The sequence below is a fragment of the Ascoidea rubescens genome (genome assembly GCF_001661345.1).
Source record: "Ascoidea rubescens DSM 1968 unplaced genomic scaffold ASCRUscaffold_18, whole genome shotgun sequence".
Classification (NCBI taxonomy): domain Eukaryota; kingdom Fungi; phylum Ascomycota; class Saccharomycetes; order Ascoideales; family Ascoideaceae; genus Ascoidea; species Ascoidea rubescens.
The window spans coordinates 223097-242346 of NW_017962930.1; the positions used below are offsets into that span (position 1 = coordinate 223097).

General features: G+C 34.3%; 5 protein-coding genes across 5 annotated transcripts; 2 read left to right on the top strand and 3 right to left on the bottom strand.

Annotated features, from left to right (window-relative positions):
* The first annotated feature begins 1458 nt into the window (after window positions 1–1458).
* GFA1 (glutamine--fructose-6-phosphate transaminase (isomerizing) GFA1) lies at window positions 1459–3947 on the top strand. The gene has a single exon (XM_020194071.1). The coding sequence runs from the start codon at window positions 1652–1654 to the stop codon at window positions 3761–3763; it is 2112 nt and encodes a 703-aa protein (XP_020044769.1). The 5' UTR covers window positions 1459–1651; the 3' UTR covers window positions 3764–3947.
* Window positions 3948–5359: 1412 nt separating this feature from the next.
* Window positions 5360–10543, bottom strand: ASCRUDRAFT_77933 (uncharacterized protein). Its single transcript, XM_020194072.1, is given in 3 exon segments — window positions 5360–9071; window positions 9084–9660; window positions 9679–10543. The coding sequence occupies 3 exon segments, from the start codon at window positions 10444–10446 to the stop codon at window positions 5734–5736; spliced, it is 4683 nt and encodes a 1560-aa protein (XP_020044770.1). The 5' UTR covers window positions 10447–10543; the 3' UTR covers window positions 5360–5733.
* A 207-nt stretch (window positions 10544–10750) lies between these two features.
* ASCRUDRAFT_121495 (uncharacterized protein) lies at window positions 10751–11063 on the top strand. The gene has a single exon (XM_020188894.1). It carries the CDS (start codon window positions 10817–10819, stop codon window positions 11015–11017), a length of 201 nt encoding a protein of 66 aa, XP_020044771.1. The 5' UTR covers window positions 10751–10816; the 3' UTR covers window positions 11018–11063.
* Window positions 11064–11109: 46 nt separating this feature from the next.
* On the bottom strand, window positions 11110–12852 carry ASCRUDRAFT_82822 (uncharacterized protein; the record flags this gene model as incomplete). Its single annotated transcript, XM_020194785.1, has 1 exon — window positions 11110–12852. One exon carries the CDS (start codon window positions 12850–12852, stop codon window positions 11110–11112), a length of 1743 nt encoding a protein of 580 aa, XP_020044772.1.
* Window positions 12853–12948: 96 nt separating this feature from the next.
* ASCRUDRAFT_20985 (uncharacterized protein) lies at window positions 12949–13638 on the bottom strand (the record flags this gene model as incomplete). The annotated part of the gene is made up of 1 exon (XM_020189661.1): window positions 12949–13638. A coding segment is annotated over one exon (690 nt), but the record flags the coding sequence as incomplete, so codon positions are not given.
* Window positions 13639–19250: the final 5612 nt, after the last annotated feature.

Consider the following 19250-nt stretch of genomic DNA (forward strand, 5'->3'; position numbering starts at 1 on the left):
AGAATCTATTGAGAGCGAGACTGAAATGAGGAAGAAACAACTTTTGCAATCTGCGAAAATCCAGGCATTCCGGCCCGCCCTCGCACCGGCCCCGCGCTCTCTCGTCCTACAAAAGCCCGACAAGCGCTCCCACAGGCCCAGAAACCCGGCAGAGCTTGCCAGAGCCGTCGTCCACGCAGCAGAAACAGCACACTCGCAGTTCCGGCCGCTGCAACAGGCAATACCGGTGCCTTTGGTGTCGACGCCGGAACAACCAGCACGGTCTCGAACACAATAATACCCAAACATGCCCAAACATGCTCAAACATGCCCAAACAATCTTTGTGACTCGCCATCGATTTCTGCCTCAGCACCGCGTCTGGGCTGGCCACCGCGTAGTCTGCGCAACCACAACCCTATCAGGATTTGCCGTGCTGATTTTGCGGGGGTAGTTGGCAGTATCGGCACCGCGGCCCGTGTATTTGTCCTGCTTGTCAGGGTATTACAAACGCCAGATCAAGACATTTTCAAGACACCTCAGCTTTCTTTATTGTTCGTGCTGGATGAAATAAATTACAACCAGCAACCTGAATATCTGGTAACGTGTGCCTTTCCCTTAGCTTCATTTGCTGGTATTTGATGTTGACTTTTCATCGTAGGTAGCAACAAAAAGTGTCATTTTCGAGAATTACCATCAAAAGGAATATTGCAAAGGAAAATCCGTTGGCGCTATAGCCCACTGCCAGATTTTCTTTCATCTCTACCGTGTCTGGGATTGGGACCTGCAGTTTCCGGAATAAATCCCTTAAACAGAGTCACATGCGTGATCACGTGACACATCTGGCTGTGATGAGGCGAAAACACAAGTGTCATTTCTTTTTTCCTGCTCGGTACAAAATAATGCATGGGCTGCGATCTGGAAAGTTTCTCTGCCCGTTTGAACTGGATTGTGTGGAGCTTCGGTGTCACACGTGCTCTGCCTCGAAGCGGAAGAGAGAGCGGAACTGTGTGTGCTTTGTCCTAGGCAACCAGTACCATTCCACCACTAAGGACTATTGAGGACCAGAAATGCACAGCAAAATGCCGACCAGAGAAAATGGGGGCTCCGTGGTGGTGGATTTGGTGCTGCTCCCGCCAATAGCACTCTCAGAGACGAGCCAAGTTCGCGAGCAGAGTGAGACCAGCGGCAGCACCATGCACCTGTGCGCGCCAGAGCCTGATCACGGGGAGAGGCAATGAAGCAAGAACCCAACCCTGTGCCGCGGCGCGCAGGAGGTTATTTATAGGTCTGGCTGGGCTGGGCGCCCTGCACGCACAACCAATCAGTGGGCGCGCCTGGGGTCGAAGCTCGAAACCCAGCGGTGCTTGTTTATTTGTCACGACGCAAAAGCCAAATAGCAGTAACCTTATTGCCTCCAATATATATTGGCCAGATTTCCTGTTATTTTTACTTTTTCTCTGCTTTAACTCTTCCCTTTCTTTTCATCTCTTCTCTGATACTTGGTTTATTATTTTGCAATATTATTTACAATATTATTTATAATATTATTTATAATATTGTTTACTCTATTCTCTATAATATACCCTTACACATCTTCCACTTTCCATCTCTTGTCTCTTTTACCTCCCCATCCATTCAATCGCTTAATCATACAATACTCAATATCTTCAAATGTGTGGAATTTTCGGTTACTGCAACTATCTAGTCGAAAAATCAAGAGGCGAAATTCTTGAAACCCTCGTCCAAGGTCTAGAAAGATTGGAATATAGAGGTTACGATTCTGCAGGTCTCGCTGTGGATGGTGACAACAACGACCAATTGGTCTTCAAGGAAATTGGCAAAGTCGTCGCCTTGAGAAACAAAATTGACTCTGCTGACATCAACAGATCAAAGATCTTTTCCAACCACGTCGGTATTGCTCACACAAGATGGGCCACCCATGGTGAACCAAAACCTGTCAACTGTCATCCCCAAAGCTCAGACCTCAATAACGAGTTTCTTGTCGTCCACAATGGTATCATAACAAACTATAAAGATATCAAAATCCTTTTGCAAGGCAAAGGCTTTGTCTTTGACAGTGAAACTGACACCGAGTGCATTGCAAAACTATTTAAACACATCTACGACACAAATCTTGCCTCCGGTATTGAATTGGATTTTCACCACCTCTTCAAACAAGTCCTATTCGAACTAGAAGGCTCGTATGGTCTATTAGTAAAATCTTCTCACTACCCAGATGAAGTCATAGCCACTAGAAAGGGTTCTCCTCTTTTAATCGGTGTTAAAACTGAAAGAAAATTAAAAGTCGATTTTGTCGATGTAGAGTTCCCCCAAGATGCAAATTCAAGCACTCCTAACCCTCCTAACCCTCCACAAAGAAGAGCCCTCAACTCTCAAAAGAACTCCTCTTTAAACCTCCTCCCTGTCGTTCCTGAAAACTTGCGTCGCCAAATCTCAAGATCTTTTGTCAACGATGAAGGCGAACCTCTTCCAGTCGAATTTTTCTTATCTTCTGATCCTTCTTCCGTTGTCCAACACACAAAAAAAGTCTTATTTTTAGAAGATGACGACATTGCCCACATCTACGATGGTGAACTACACATTCACAGAGCTTCAAGGGAAATTGGCGCCTCCGCCACCAGATCAATCCAAACTCTAGAAATCGAATTGGCTGAAATCATGAAAGGTCCCTACAAACACTTTATGGCAAAGGAAATCTTTGAACAACCGGAATCCGCCTTCAACACAATGAGAGGTAGAATTGATTTCATTAACCACACCGTCAAATTAGGTGGTGTCAAATCATGGATCTCAACTATCAGACGTTGCAGACGTATCATAATGATTGCCTGTGGTACTTCCTACCACTCCTGTCTAGCCACAAGATCCACCTTTGAAGAACTAACTGAAATCCCCGTCACCGTCGAATTGGCCTCCGATTTTGTCGACAGAAGATCCCCTGTCTTTAGAGACGACACTTGCATCTTTGTCTCCCAATCTGGTGAAACTGCTGACACCATGACTGCCTTGAAATACTGCATCGAAAAGGGTGCCTTAACTGTTGGTGTCGTCAACTCTGTCGGTTCCTCTATCTCAAGACAAACTCACTGTGGTGTCCACATCAATGCTGGTCCCGAAATCGGCGTTGCCTCAACAAAGGCCTACACCTCTCAATACATTGCTTTAGTCATGATTGCCTTATCTCTTTCCGATGACAGAATATCCGCCGTAAATCGTCACAAAGAAATTATTGACGGTTTAAAAGATATTCCACAACAAATTAAAAAAGTCTTGCAATTGGAACAAAAAATCAAAAAACTATGCGAAACCGTTTTACATGACCAAAGATCTCTATTACTACTAGGCAGAGGTGCCCAATTTGCCTCCGCCTTAGAAGGTGCTTTGAAAATTAAAGAAATTTCTTACATGCACTCTGAAGGTGTCTTGGCTGGTGAACTCAAACATGGTGTTCTTGCTCTAGTAGACGATAAACTTCCAATCATTATCTTTGCTACAAGAGACTCCTTATTCACTGAAGTTCAAAACGCTATTGCTCAAGTCACTGCAAGATCTGGTAAACCAATTATCATTTGCAATGAAGGCGACGATCTTGTCAAAGATGGTAACACTTCTGCTACTTTGGAAGTCCCATTAACTGTTGATTGTCTACAGGGCTTGCTCAACATTATACCTTTGCAATTAACAAGTTATTGGTTGGCTGTTGGAAAGGGTATTGATGTTGATTTTCCTCGTAACTTGGCCAAATCGGTTACTGTTGCCTAGGTTTTTCAAGCTTTTTTTTCTTGGTTTTTCAATGCTTATATCATGAAACCTTCCATTTTATTTTTTTCATTTGTTTTGATTAGAATGATTTGTTTGATATAAGCATAATATCAATGCTGGTTTATTTTATATTTGGGCTTTAAATATTCTTCCTTTCATTTTTTTTTTTTTTTTTTTTTAAAACTCTCATGTTTAATTGATTTAGATTTTTTATGTAATTCAATTTTTATGTTATCTATTTTTTATTTTAATCTATTTAATTACCAACTTAATCATTTAATCATTTTACCATCTTTCCCTTGTTAAAAAATAAAATTTCTTCAATTATTTTTTTATCCCCATATTGTAATAACAAACTTTCCTAATTCAGTAATACCATCATAATCTCATTTCTAATTTCCAACAATATAGAAACAAAAATAATTAAACAACAAAATATAATTCCAAAGATATTTTGACGCTCTAAATTAAATCAAATCTTTCATTCTCTCTTTCATCCTCTTGTTCATTCTCTTTCATATTTCTGTCATTCTCATTGCATATATTTTAGTCTTGAACTATATTATCCAATATATGGAAATAATAAAATAAAACTTTATCTACATTGTTTCGTTTTATCTCTGGAGATTCGAAATTTGTATTTAAGTTTAAAAGCAAGTTATTTTTCTAAATTACTCTTATAATTAATTTTAAACAATCCAATTCACTATTTAGTTCCATTACACCAATAATAATATTATAGAATTGCTTTTTTACTTTATTCATTTCTTTGTTTCCTATTGTATTTTGGACCCATTCTTGTTTTTTAGTTTGGTTTTATTCATCTTTTTTAAATGCGAAATTAGGTGAAATAATTTCACACAAAGCTGGTGAGCAAATCAACAGCAAATCTTAGAATTTAACTAAAATTTAATCTGCATTGCATAAATTTCAACAAGTTGGTTGTTTTTTTTTGGCAAAACTTCGCTGCTTTTCTACTAAAATTAGTATCAAACTTACAAGTTTAAAGTTCCGATAAATTTAATTAAGGTATTATTTACTGAATGAACATTTCAAAAAACTTTTATCAATAAATTTTATTATCTATGAGGGAATAAAGAAAAACAAAGTATAATATATAAGAGAATCATTATATAATATATATGATTAATAGCAAAAAATACTAATTCATGAAACGAAAAAAAATGCTTTAAAAACTAAAAAATTAGAAAATTAGATTAGAAGATTAGAAATTTGAAAAATTAAAATAAAACATTAAAAAATTTAAATGAAGAAAAAGTTGAAAAATTTTGAATCTCTAAGAAAATTTAATACAAAAAAAATTGCAGCAAATTAAAAAAATTATATAGAATACAAGGATAAAATCAAAAATTAAATTAAAAAACTAATGAACAAAAAAATTAATAACAATTTGGTAATAATAATGTAATAATAATGTAATAATGATGTGATGATGATGATAATAACAATAATAACAATAACAATAATAACAATAATAACAATAATAACAATAATAACAATAACAATAACAATAATAATAATAAAAATTTAAATAATAGTAATAGTAATGAGCATAATAATATTAATAAGAGTAATATTTTTGGTATCCCTAAGAATTTTGTTTATGTTTTAACGATAGTAAACAACAATATGAGTTTTATAGTTAAATAAAAACCTGGCTCTAATTCAGCTTTTGAAACTAAATTGTATTAATTCCCACAAAAATATTTCCTTTATTTTTGTTTTCTCGCATATTAAATTTAATTTTAAAATGTTTTTTGTTACTATAACCTTATTTTTTTTAGGATTTTTTTTCAACATCTGACATATTTTTCAAATCATGTTATTTTAATATTATATTCTTGCACTCCAAACCACTATAAGCAATCAATATTGCTCTATTATTAAAACTTTTTTAGTTCATTTAATTTTTTTCCCAAAAAATTATCATTATTAAAAAAATGCAGATATTAACCATTTAGAAAAGATTTTTCACCCGGAAGTTTTGTTATCTTTAGTTTATTTTTACTATTGTTTATTATTTCGGACTTGTTAACGTCCAACGTTGGAAGAAAATTTGAATCAAGAATAAAGTCGTTGGTTAAATTCCCGTCATTTTTATCGCTATCAAAATTTGATCTGGACTCTGAAATTAGGTCACCATTTTCAATTTGTGGAATCGACTTTGGAGATAACGTCTCAGTATTACTCCGGGGTTTGTTTCTTTTTGGTTGATATTTATTTGAATCCATAACCACCTGTTTAGGAGAAAGAGCAATTGAATGGTTTATATGATTTTTCAATATTTGTTTAGGTGAAATGGCAATTGAATGAATCATCTGATTTTTGACTGTTCGCTTAGGGGATATTTTTATCGGATAGTTCATTGGATCTTGCACTACTTGCTTTGGAGAAATAGAGTCCGAGTGTTTATTTAAATTATACTTTGTGTATTGTAATAGTTGATTTTTAGGCATTGCAGCAGATTGCAATTCTTGTAAATTTTGATCTTGAACATTATTCTGGTATTGCAATTGAGAGCTATCTAGAGCCTGAGCTTGAGGATGATACTGATATTGAAGTTGATTTGAGGTGTTTTCCATTTGAGCACCCTGATTTTGCGCCTGTGATTCAAAATTTTGCAAGGGAAATGAAGGTTCAGAAAGCACGGCTTGGGTTTTTCTTTGTTTGGACTGGGAATCTGCTTTATCATCATAAGAGTTTTTTCTTTTCAAGCCATTAGTTGATTCTTGATCTTTACTTTTTGAAATAACGTTAACTAGGTAATCATACTCACCCTTTGTTTTCATATATTCCATATATTTTTCCAATGCTTCTGTGCCACTAGGGATATCATTAACTTCAGAATAAGAAAATAATGGTCTCATGAGTGAAAAAGTATCATAATTTTGTAATTTATAGTGAAGATTTTTCGATATTCCAAATTTCATTGATGAATCCATTTCAAAACGAGTCTTTTTTAAATGAGCTAATGTTTCAAGCGCAGGATTAGTAAAGGATACCTCATTATTCATTTTTCCGGATATCTCTTGAATCAAATTTTCAAAAAATGTCCAATTCATGTCATATTTATAATCATCAGTCAAAAATTCAACTAACTCTATTTTTGAATAGCAATTAAAACAGCATTTTAAAGAGCCCTTTAACCTCAATGTCATGCCATTTATATAGTACAAGATTACCTCAAATTTTGAAACCTCTAAATATATATTATTATTAGGTAGAAAATGAGGCTTTATTTGATTTGAGACTAACTTCAAATTTTTGACTTTTTCCTGAAAAATGTCTTGAAAAAAAAAGTGAAAAAAATATTTGGGGACATTATAAGATTTTCTTTCATCATAATCAACAAAGGATATTTTCATACAACCTTCGTTACCAAAATAAATTTTAATTATTTCGTTTATACTTGTCTCAAGTTGGCTACTAAAATCCAAGTTCGTTGAATCCAATGATGAAATCATATCAATAACCTTTAGATAGTTGGTGATAGCTTGTTGAGTATGGATTTGTCTGGTAACGTAAAGATTGATAAGCGTAGCAGATGATACTAATGCAGCAGATGATGTTGATGCAGTGGCTTGTTGCTGTAATTTTAGTTGAAATTGATTGTTGGAATATGCATTATATATTGATTGCAAGCTCATACTTATATCAGGCTGAAAATCGGATTGAAATTGAGACTGAACCAGATCTTGTTTTTTGAGCTGAGGAGCCATTTGATTTTGATCGGTTTGAGAATTTTGAGGATAAAATTGTTGAGAATTTAATTCCAAAATCTCAGATGGATCCAAAGCACCATTCTCTTTGAGTATTTGTGGCGATATAATTTCGGCATTATTTTGAAAGTTTTTTGTTGGATATTCTTGATTTTTCAATGAAGAAATGTTTTTATCAAGATCTTGATTTTGAGGATTTTCCTGATCTTGCAATGGGCGAGAATTTCCGGATAAAAGTGAATCTAAATTTTCGTTCAAAAGATTATCAGAAAAATCACGAGAATTTTTTTCAATTGATAAAGAAATATTTTGAGGTAACTTGGACGATAAATTGCTTTCAAGTTGAGAAAATTCTTGATTTGAAAACTGCACATTTTGAGCTAAATTTTTTTCATTTTTGATTTGGTTTTCAAAAGTTTCTTGGGGTTGTAAAGATTTTTGTAATGAAAACTGCTGAGAATTTTCAAAGGATGTATAGTTGGGGAGTTGTTCAAATGAAAAGTTTTGTTGTATAGGATCGAGCTGCTGTGAAGATGTTCGTTGAAGTTGTTGCTGGGAATATCCAGGCTGCAGAAACTCTCTGTTCGATTGAGTTAAAGGTGTTTCATAAGATATTAAAGGAGGGTTAGAGATTTCTGAAGATTTCTGGTTTGGAATGAGATTTTTTTGAAGCTCATAAGATGCAAGAGATATCTGAGGCAGATTAGAGGAAGTATGGGTTTCTGATTGCTTTGATGATTGTGATTTTTTTAGGGAAATTTTAAAAGACGATTTTTTATTGGGTGAATTTGTTCTAGATAGAGAATTTTTTCGTTTTACTTTAGATAATTGATTCAATTGGCTTAATCTTCTTGACTGGTTGAATACGATGGTTTGATTTGTAGTTTTCAGGGGGATTGATTTTTCTGAAAGAGTTGATAGAGTTGAAAAAGCCGAGAAACTTTTCCTGTTTAATTTGGGTAAATCATTATGAGAATTTTTTCTATTTAACTGAAATTGAATATTTTTGTCAAGATCATTTTTTAGGGATTGATTGATAGCTTCATTTGAGTTGAGTGAATTTTCAGCTGGATTTTTAGTTGAATTTTCAGCAGGACTTTTTTTGGAGTTAGAAATGGAGATTTTTTTTGCAAGTTTTTCAGGAGATTTCTTTGATGTGCTATCAGCGTTATTATTATTATTATTATTATTATTATTATTATTATTATTATTGTTATTATTGTTATTATTGTTATTATTGTTATTATTGTTATTATCATTAGTGTTATTGTTATCAAGAATTTTAGTTAAATTGGGAGATTTTTCAGTAAGATTTGGTTGAAAAGTTTTGTTGGGGTCATTTTCACAGGTTATGGTCTTTATAGGTGTGTTTTTTTTCATGGATTCTTGTGTGATTTTTGGAGGAGATATCTTTTGAGATTTATTTGGAGATGTCTTTTGAGATGTCTTTTGAGATGTCTTTTGAGATGTCTTTAGAGATTTATTTAGAGATTTATTTAGAGATTTATTTAGAGATTTATTTAGAGATTTATTTAGAGATTTATTTGGAGATTTATTTGGAGATTTATTTGGAGATTTATTTGAAGGTTTTTGATTTGATTTTTGGAGAGAGTTTTTTAAAGAAAATTGAGGAGATTGATTTTGAAGATTGAAAAAAGCCGGATTTTGTTTGGGGGATAAATCATGGAGTTGAAGATTTTGAGAAGAAATTTTAATGAGATTGTTTTGGGGTGTGAGACTTTTGTTTTGAAATTGAAATTGGAAATTTTGATCAGGGATTTTTTGATTTTGGTTTTGGTTTTGGTTTTGAAGGTGTTGTAAATTCATGTTTACGTTCTGTGGGAATTGTTGGAATTGAGGGAAGTTATTTGGGTTTAAATGATTTAAGTGATTTAATTGGTTGGGTTGGTTGAATTGATTTATTTTGTCATTATGATTGTAAGATAATTGATTTTGAATTAATTTATTTTGATGAAGTTGATTTTGGTGTTGAATTAGGTGAAATTTCTGAGAATTATTCAAGTGGGATAGATTATTTATATGGTTTATTTGATTAAATTGGCCAAATTGGCCAAATTGGTTCATTTGGTTCATTTGGTTCATTTGGTTCATTTGGTTCATTTGGTTCATTTGGTTCATTTGGTTCATTTGGTTTATTTGGCTCATTTGATTTACTTGATTAAATGGACTGAACTGGCTTATTTGGTTCGCTTGGTTTAGTTGGTTCGCTTTGTTCATTTGGTTAAATTGGTTCATTTGATTGATTTGGTTCATTTGGTTTATTTGGTTTATTTGGTTAATATGGCTTATCTGGTTGATTTGGTTCATCTGATTGATTTGGTTCATTTGGTCCATTCTATTATTGTTGTTATTATTGTTATTGTTATTTTTATTGTTATTGTTAGTATTATTATTGTTATGTATTTTATTCAAAATTTGAGGTTGAATTTGATATAAATTTTCAGCATAGGCCTTAAGATTTGATATATTTAGATTTGAAGAGTTGTTGGTTAGGTTTGGATTTGTAATTGAAGCAGTTGCGACGTTCATCATATTTATTGGGCTGATCTTTGAAGCAGAATCTAGAGAATGGTTTAAAAGAATAGGCGGTATTGAAGGATTAGGGTTGACATGATTTATTAAGGGATTGGGGTTGTTCGAGTTGTTCATTATATTGGAGCTGCTGTTGATAGTAGTATGATTTGAAGGTATATTAGGCTGGTTTGTGGTGATGTTATTGGTCATGTTAGCAACATTGTTGATGCCAAAGGTATTATTGGGATTAAGATTGTTGTTACTGGAATTTGGAATCAGAGCAGAATTTGCAGGATTGGGAGCATTAGCAGGAGGAAAATTGGCAGCACTGGCATGAGAGTTGTTGTCTCCAGCGTCGGATGTCTGTGCCCGAAGACTGGAAGCATCGTTTTGGCTTGGTTGGTTCATGGTGGCAGTGGTGTCGAAGAAGAAGGAGCAACTGATTTCCTCAAAAACCCACAAATTTCCACTTTGAAAACCCAACTGCCTAGCACAAGAGAACCAGCAAAACAAAGTGCGAGCCAGATAAGATTCAAGCAAGTATAAAAGAGTTGCAATAGTGAGCAGATGAAATCTGTCACAACCGCCAGGACGCTGCTCGGGGGAGCCTGCGCCGCTGCAACTGCTGCCCCTGCCGCCGAAAACACCGCTGTCTGTGCCGCTGCTGCCGCTGCTGCTGCTTCTGCTGCCGCTGCGTCCTCTGCTGGGCCGTCGGGCGTGCCCGCCCCTGGCAAACAGCAGTGCGCTCGGTCCCCAAGCAAACACTGCGCGTAGACGCATGCACAGACAGCGGTGTAGTGCATTGGTGGCTGGTAGGTGCGTGCTGCACAGGTTATGCAGGCTGCTTCTGCCAGCTGCAGACTCCGACCAGGGCCCTGTACATCCGCCGACTTGGGCAATTCGGCTATTATCCAGCACACCGGCGCTGAGACCAAACTCGCTATGTTGTGATCAATTCGTAATATCCAACAAAAAATAAATGTAAAATATAAAGATAAATAACAAACCTAAATTTAACAAATTGATAAAAAAATAATATAAAATTGATAAAAAGTATAATAGTCATCTAGTTTATCTACCCAGCCCGGTTTCTTTACTGTCTAAATCACACCTTGGGCTATCTTCTTCCTCGATATTTAAAACAGTAGCAGCATATAATATATTGTCATGTTGCGCTTCCGCCAAGTATTGAGCCATCACCTGAGAGCCTGAAGTCGCAAATCGATTATCGTTTCTAATAAAATTACTATCATTCACGTTCTTGTGTTTGTAGTTCTTATTTTTGGTAAAACCTTTGGCATTGGTGTCATTGCTTTTTTCCGGATTTCTATTGTTCTTTTTGTTTCTATTCTTATGGCTCCTGTTGTTTTTATCACCATTACTAAAATGATAACTGACAGATCGATTTGAATTAGTGGTGTTTTTCTTATTGTGAATTGAGTACTGATTTCTTTTATCCAAATTATTTTTGCCACTAATATTACCATTAATATTACCATTATCACTACCATTATAATGTTCCCCATTAAAGGTTTTTGATCCAGATCTCGACCTTAAATTCATTTCTGGCCTCATTCCCAGCACAGGCATCCCCAATGGCACTTGAACCATCATTTGCGGCGATGAAAATGACCGATTGTTTATCATCGTCGATGCCATTGAACTGGTTCCTCCCCTTTTCTTGGGCGTGATTGATGAAAACCCTAAAAACTGTCCTTGTGGCTGTATCTTTGGTGTTTGTACGCTTTTATCATTATTATTATTTACATTAATATTGCTACTAATATTAATACTATTACCTTCACTATTGCCCAACTCATTTAATATCATAGGATTTACTCCCAAGCTCTTAATCTGTTGCATCTGCTGAAGTTGATGGAAATGCTGCAATTGCTGCAATTGCTGCAATTGAATCTGCTGCAACTGTTGGATTTGCTGGATTTGCTGAAATTGCGCTTGCTGAGTTTGCTGAAGTTGAGGAATATATCCCAAAGACCCAAATGAAGATACTGACCCTGGCGATGATGGAATAAAACTATTTCCATTATTAAAATCATTATTTATTTCCGTCCCAGTAAACTTTTTTTTCTTATACTTTCCTTTATTCAATATTTCTAGTGATTCAATCGATGAATCATCGCTTTCAAATCCTGTCATTACACTTTCTTTTATTGTTTTAATACATCCTTCATTATTCATCTCTTTTTTGTCTTTTTCTTCTTTAATTCCAATCTTAAACGCACTTCCAATCTTATTATTCATCTCCTTATCATCGTCTTTACTTATTTCCTTTTCCTTTTTATTTATCTTTTTATCATTTTTCAAATTGCAAAAATTATTAAAACTGTTACTATTACTGTTACTTGCACTAGTAATATTGCTAGCATCACTGCTAAATTTTCTGTTTTCCTTTCTATAGTAAACTTTATTCCCTATTTCTTTTTCTTCTGTCTCATTAGGATCAGCTTCGATTTGAATGTGAATTTCATCATCATCATCATCATCATCATCATCATCATCATCATCATCATCATCATCTTCTTCTTCTTCTTCTTCTTCTTCTTCTTCTTCTTCTTCTTCTTCTTCTTCATCGTCATCATCTTCATCTTCATCCTCGCCATCATCCTCGTCATTATCTTCGTCATCGTTGTAATAATCACCTTTTCTTCTGTTCATCTCATTTCGATTGTTTTCATTCACAATAATATCATCAATACCAATAACATTGTCATCAACTTGTTCATCCAAAAAATCATTACTCACAAGTCCATTATTGTTATTAGATAATACTTCCATTAATTTTTGTTTTTCCATTAATTTTTCAAATGATTCTTGATTTTCTGCAAGAAAATATCTATTATCACTGGAATTATTATCATTCTTACTTTTAGAAGTTCGCTTCCTTTTATTATCGTTATTTTTTCCCTTTAAATTAAAGTTTGAAGACTTATTTTTGCTGTTTTGCTTATCATTATTATAAACTTTTGGAGGGTTTCCACATCTATCTTTAGCAAATCGGATTCTATACTTGACATATCTATTATCAAATCGTCTATGAATATCATCTTTATGAATTCCATTAAATTCATTAACTGCTTTTATTGCAGATGAAATATTCATGAAATTAACAAATGCACAAAATCCGTTTAAAAAGAAATTAATCTGCTCAATATTACCAAACTCTGAGAAATCTTTTCTTAACACTGATTCTTCTGGAACTGAAGGTTTTCTTTTGTTATTATTATTTATATTTCTGGCATAAGTATCATTGTCATGATGATTCTCATCTATAACGCCAATATAAACATTCCTACTTGCACCAGCAGTCACTGCTAAGGCGATTGAGTTTGGTAATTCTCCAGGATTCTTGCCCCAACCAATTCTAATTCTTCTATGATGAATTACTAGTCCCTTCAAGTTGCTTTGTGCAAAAAAATGAGTTGCTGCACTAGCATATATAAAAACTAAAAAGCAAATATTTTTTTCACTGATTAATTTGACTGATTGTAAAATACCACTTCTAACAACATTACAAATCTCTTCAACAGTTGTTTGAGGATGCAAATTACCTAAATAAATGGTCCTATTTTCAAAATTATTTAAGCTATTCAAGTCGCTAATTGGATTTTTGATGCTAGGCAAAATTGAATTTGGAGGAATAAATGTTGAAAGAGAAATAGAATTATAGGAATTTAAAGAGTTGACAGTGTTTGAAGATGCATTAATAGAGTAAGGATACAAATTATTATTACTTTTATATTTATAATTATTATTATTATTGTTGATATTGCTGTTGCTGTTGCTGTTTCTGTTACTCACATTATCACTATTAGTGAAGCTGTAATTATTAACAAAATCATTATTATCAGAGTGAGTAATGTTGAGATTTCTATTCATATTATAATCATTATCATGATCATTTTCATAATTATTAAAGTTATTGAAACTGTTATTGAAACTGTTATTGAAGTTATTTGTATGATTGGAATTAAGTTTGTAATTATAGTTTTCATTGAGGTTATCATAGTGATTATTGTTATCAATATTATTAGGCATAGTGCCATTAGAAATGGTATTTTTATTAATATTACGGTATTCATTATAATCGTCAGCAACAAAAGAATTGATTGTCATGTTATCAAAATCATTTTGAAGATTGGTTGTATCAGTTTTGGATTGATTGTTAGAAGATAAATCATCATTTTCATAAGGAGAATCGTTTTCGTAGTCGGAGTCATATTCGTTTGTTTGAGAGTACCTTTGTTCGAATCTATCATCATCGATTTGGGTACAACGATCGGGAGCATAAGATATTAAGGATTTTAAATCTTGATGTTTAAGATTTTCATTAGGATTTGTTGAGGAAGAGTTGATCAAATCGTTGTATAAGTTGATTGCGGAGACTAAATTTAAAAAATGGATATTAAGGACATTTAAATCGTCGTTTGTGTTGATTAGATCGATTTCACCATATTCTAATTTTAGTTTTTTTTCTAAATTTTCTAGATCATCATTCAAGTAATTTATGGAAGAGAATTTTTTGATTGTGACACAGCGAGAAGAGTTATTTTCAATGATTTGGTTAAAAATTTGAAGCTGAGACAACTTTTTTGAGGTGAATAAGGAAGTTTTATTTGAGGAGGAAGAGGAAGAGGAAGAAGATGAAGAAGAGGATAAGGAAGAGGAGTTTTTTGATAAGGGAATTGAGGCAAAAACCGGAGAATTGTCGTAATCATCATTTGAGGTGTAATCTCTAATGTGGTAGGATATTTTTTGTGATTTGAATTCGTTTTGAAAGGTATATTTATAGAGATGGAAATAGTTTAAAAAGTTGATGAAAGATTTTTCGTAGATGAATTTTAATTTGATTTTTTTTTCATTTTTCGATTTTTTTTGTTTATTGTTGTTGGTGATGTCGTAGCAAAATTGGATTGGACCAAATTTTAGGAAATTTAGAAATTCAAATAATTGTACTGAGGATGGGATGTGGTGAAAGATAATAACTTTTTTTGATAGGTGTTTTTTAAAGATGAAAGATTCTGGGATTGAATTTGAGTTTGAGTTGTTGTTAATTTTGATTTCAATATTGGTATCAGTGTTGTTTTTGTTGTTAGATTCAGTGGTATCAATATCTTTGTTATTATCATCATTAGTGTCAGTGTTGGCGTCAGCGTCGGCGTTATCACTATGATTATTATTATTATTATTATTATTATTATTATTATTATTATTATTATTATTATTATTATTATTAGTGCCAGGGTTAGTATTATTATTACAATTGTCGTTATTATTAATTATTTGATTATTATTTTTATTGGAATAATTATTAATAGAATAGTTTTTATTGGAGTAATTTTTATTGTTAATTTTGATTGATTTATTGGTATTAATAAAAGAGGATTTCTTTTGATTTTGGAAAGAAGAGGGTATAGATGGATTTGAGGATGGGGATGAAATTGAATTGATGTATTTCAAACCTCTTTTTTTAGCACTATCTGGGGGTAAACCGATGATGGGAGGATTTGGGCCAGCTTGAGATATGAAATAACTTGAATTTTTTGAAATGTTATTACTGTTATTATTATTGTTATTAGTGTTGTTGTTGGATGATTTGTGATTGGAGGGAGGGGGTGAAATCGGAAAGTAGAAAGGATTTGGATTTGAAGCAGATGGCGAAGATACAAAGGGAGAAGAGAGCAACAAGTTGCTTGGTAGCATGGAAGTGCCATAGTTTAGGTCAAATGGGGTCTGGGGAATGGAATCATTGTGAGTGTGACGATTGTTGTTGGTGCTTTGGTTATATTTTGTGTAGGTGATGGTCTGAGGATGTAGAAAATTCATTGAGGAAAAAGCAGAGTGGAAGAGATAGGTATAGTGGTGGGAGAGATAAGCAAGAGGAGATTGAGAAGGTATAATAAAGGGAAAATGAGGATATTGGGAGAAGCGAGAGAAAAGAAAAGGTGGTGAAAGTTATCAATTGAGAAATGTAGAATATATGGATAAGAAATATGGTTGAAAAGATTGAAACTTGCAGACTTATTAATAGCGAAAACGTTATTTTTAGAACGTAAAGTAAAGGCAGAACAGGCGACTCTGCTGGATGGAAGCCAACTCAATGAGCAGAGGAAGAGGCAGAGGCAACAAAAGAAGCAGAGGAAGCAGAGGAAGCAAAGAAGGCACAATGAGCAGAGGAGGCAGCAGAAGCAGCAGAGTGGAGGAGGCAGAGGAGGGTTCTATAGAAAGACGAGCAGAGCGACGCTTGCGAAGTGTGGACTGTGGAGTCTGAGCAGTGGAGGAGGCGAGTTCGAGCAGACAGCGAGCGAAGAAGGCAGTCGAGCAGCTGGAGTTCGAGCAGATCCAGCAGCGGATGCAGATGAAGCACACGCACCACACGCACCACAGGCGGATCCGCGCAACAGCGGTTTGAGTCTGAAACGCCCGCCGCTTGGCTCCAGCCGTGTTCCAGCGTTGTGGGAACACGGCTGCAGCCCGCTGCGGCTTCTGCGGCCTGCTCAGAGCACGGTTGTTACCGTCATGCTTCTCGAGTTGATCAACAACACAGGAGGGAGCCCGTCGCACCAGAGGTCAAGCATTTCCACGTACTCCAACGACTCTCTCTTGCTCAAGTGCGTGTTGATTGCCGGCGTGGGAAGCGTGGAAAATATCACACAGCTCTTTGTTTGCTCCTGCGACGTTTTGAGCATCAACTCGTTCAAGATCAAGTGCTGTGCTCTTCCAGGCAAGTCGTTGAACGACATGTCGTGTACATCAATATCTTCCTCTTCTTCCATCCCCTGTCTTGCCTCTTCGCCGACCATCTCGGCACTCTCGCTTATGTTCCCGCTGCTGTTTTTCTTGCTGTCTTTTTCCACCTTGGTAGCCCCATTTCCAATCTCAACCAAATCGCTGTGACTGAGATTGCCACCAAAGCTAAGGTTTGTGTAGCTGTTTCTATTGCTATTGCTATTGTTATTGCTGTTGTTGTCATACCCCCCATTACCAGCATCATTATTATTAAATCTGCATTTACTATTATTACCATCGTAATTCTCATTATTATCTCCATTCAAGTTAATTTGCTCAATATCCAGGTTGCTCTCCTTCTTGGGTGACTGTCCACTTTTACTCATTTCGGGCGACCCAATGCTCATGGATAAACTATTTTCCGCCATAACTTTTCTTTTCATCGATCGGATACTTGGCGCTCTTATTGACTCGTTATCATCTCGGATAAACAAAATAGATGGCTCATTTCCGCTCGCATCTTCAACAACTTGAGATTTTGGCATGGCTTGCGATGAAAAATTAGGTCTGCCACCCTTTCGAAGTGATCCGGCAAACGATTGGAAACTATTCTCTCTCGACAATATTGGAGCTGGTCCTGGTGATATCACAATTGGTTCATTGTAATTGTATCCAAAACTCGGATTACTACCGTGTCCATGCCCATGATTAAACCCATACCCTGATGATGGTCTTCTTTTAAATATATTTCGTAAATCCGGTGTCTCAACACTAATTCTATTGCTTTTGTTTCCAAAAATATTTTTGCTCATATTGTTAATTGAAAAATCTCTTCGCGGTTTACTGACTTTATTGAAACTATTTTTCTTAATACTAATCGATTTCTTGCTATGAATCGACGCAGCATCTGATGAATCACTATCATATGATCCATAAAAACTATTATTATTATTATTATTATTGTTATTATTGTTATTATTGTTATTATTGTTATTGTTATTATTTCCTCTATTATTATGGTTATTACTGTGGTTATTACTCTGATTGTGACCGTTGTCTTCTAAATCACTATCTTCACTATCAGAGTGATCAACTGTATTCACAATGTCTGAATTTAATATTCTATTGGTTCTCATATGGAAATTAACTCCCAATTTTTGCAATTTTTGTAAACTCATTTTCTTATTTCTCACTCGGTTTCGGAATATTCTCTTAGAATGAACCCTATTGATATTATTTGACGCTATTATAATATTCTCTTCATAATTCTCTTCATATTCATCCTTCAACTTAGCCCCATTATCCTCATTCTCTTCGTTAAAACTACCATTGCCATTGTTTTTAACTTTATTTTTATCACTATCTTTACTTTTATTTTTATTAAACCTCTCAGGATCTCGTAGTCTTTGTAAACTTCTCCACCATTCATCGTTTTTCAATTTAAAATTAATTCTCTCAACTGTTTCCCTATTGCTTAAATCTCCTTTACAAATGTAATTGTAGCTTTCAAACATTCCGGATTTAAAACTTAAGACAATAATCTCGGCTTTAATTCGTAAAATCGTTAACAATGATGAAATCCTATTATACTCTTCCTTGACATCTTCGATATATTCAACAAATACAACAATTCTTAATCGATGTGTCCTTTTCCATCTGGGAACAGTTGTCAATATTGCTCCCAATTGCAATATCAATGTATACGTATCAAAATTTGTACTCAATGCTGCCTTTGTACCCGACTCATCCCCAATTTCAGCAGATATTTGAATTGGATATAAATCAATGATTCCTTTTTTTTCTTCCGGAATTTCTTCATTATCATATCCCATTCCAATCTCATTGGGCATATTCAAATCGCTGAATCCTTTTGCAATGGCAACGTTTGCTTGCATTAATACTAAATCTTCAATAATTTGAACCCATTCGGTAATTTTGATTTTTTCCTCATTTCTGCATGAATCTGTCGGTAGTGGCTCAATATTTAATGTAATTTGTTTATATCTATTCAAATTGTTATTCAAATTATGATAATTACCCCCCTTATTATTCGGTTTTTTAATTGAAAGACTAAAATAATCCTCCTCATTGGGAACTTTTAACTGATTTGAATCTTTATAATTATTTAAATCATAAAAACCTAATACAACTATATTAGGTTTCATTCCTCCTAGTCCCGATCCTGCATAAATATTTCGAACTCCCCATATAATACTTGGACCAAAATTGATTTGAACAAATGCTTTAATATTCATCAAGTCTCTTAACTTCATCCAACTATTTTTTTGTTTAATATATTCATTAAAAAATACATTTTGAGAATCAGAAACATTTTGATTTTTATCCATTAGTAAAACATGGCCAACAATATATAACCCACCTTTTTTTAAGCTGTTGCAAAACTGTATGAGATTCCAGCTTGTTCTAGGATTGTCCACTAGTAATAGTATTTGTGGTCTCCAATA

Bases quoted from the DNA above. Each gene is read 5' to 3' on its own strand.
- GFA1 (XM_020194071.1), top strand. From the start codon at position 1,652: ATGTGTGGAATTTTCGGTTACTGCAACTATCTAGTCGAAAAATCAAGA.
- ASCRUDRAFT_77933 (XM_020194072.1), bottom strand. From the start codon at position 10,446: ATGAACCAACCAAGCCAAAACGATGCTTCCAGTCTTCGGGCACAGACA.
- ASCRUDRAFT_121495 (XM_020188894.1), top strand. From the start codon at position 10,817: ATGCACAGACAGCGGTGTAGTGCATTGGTGGCTGGTAGGTGCGTGCTG.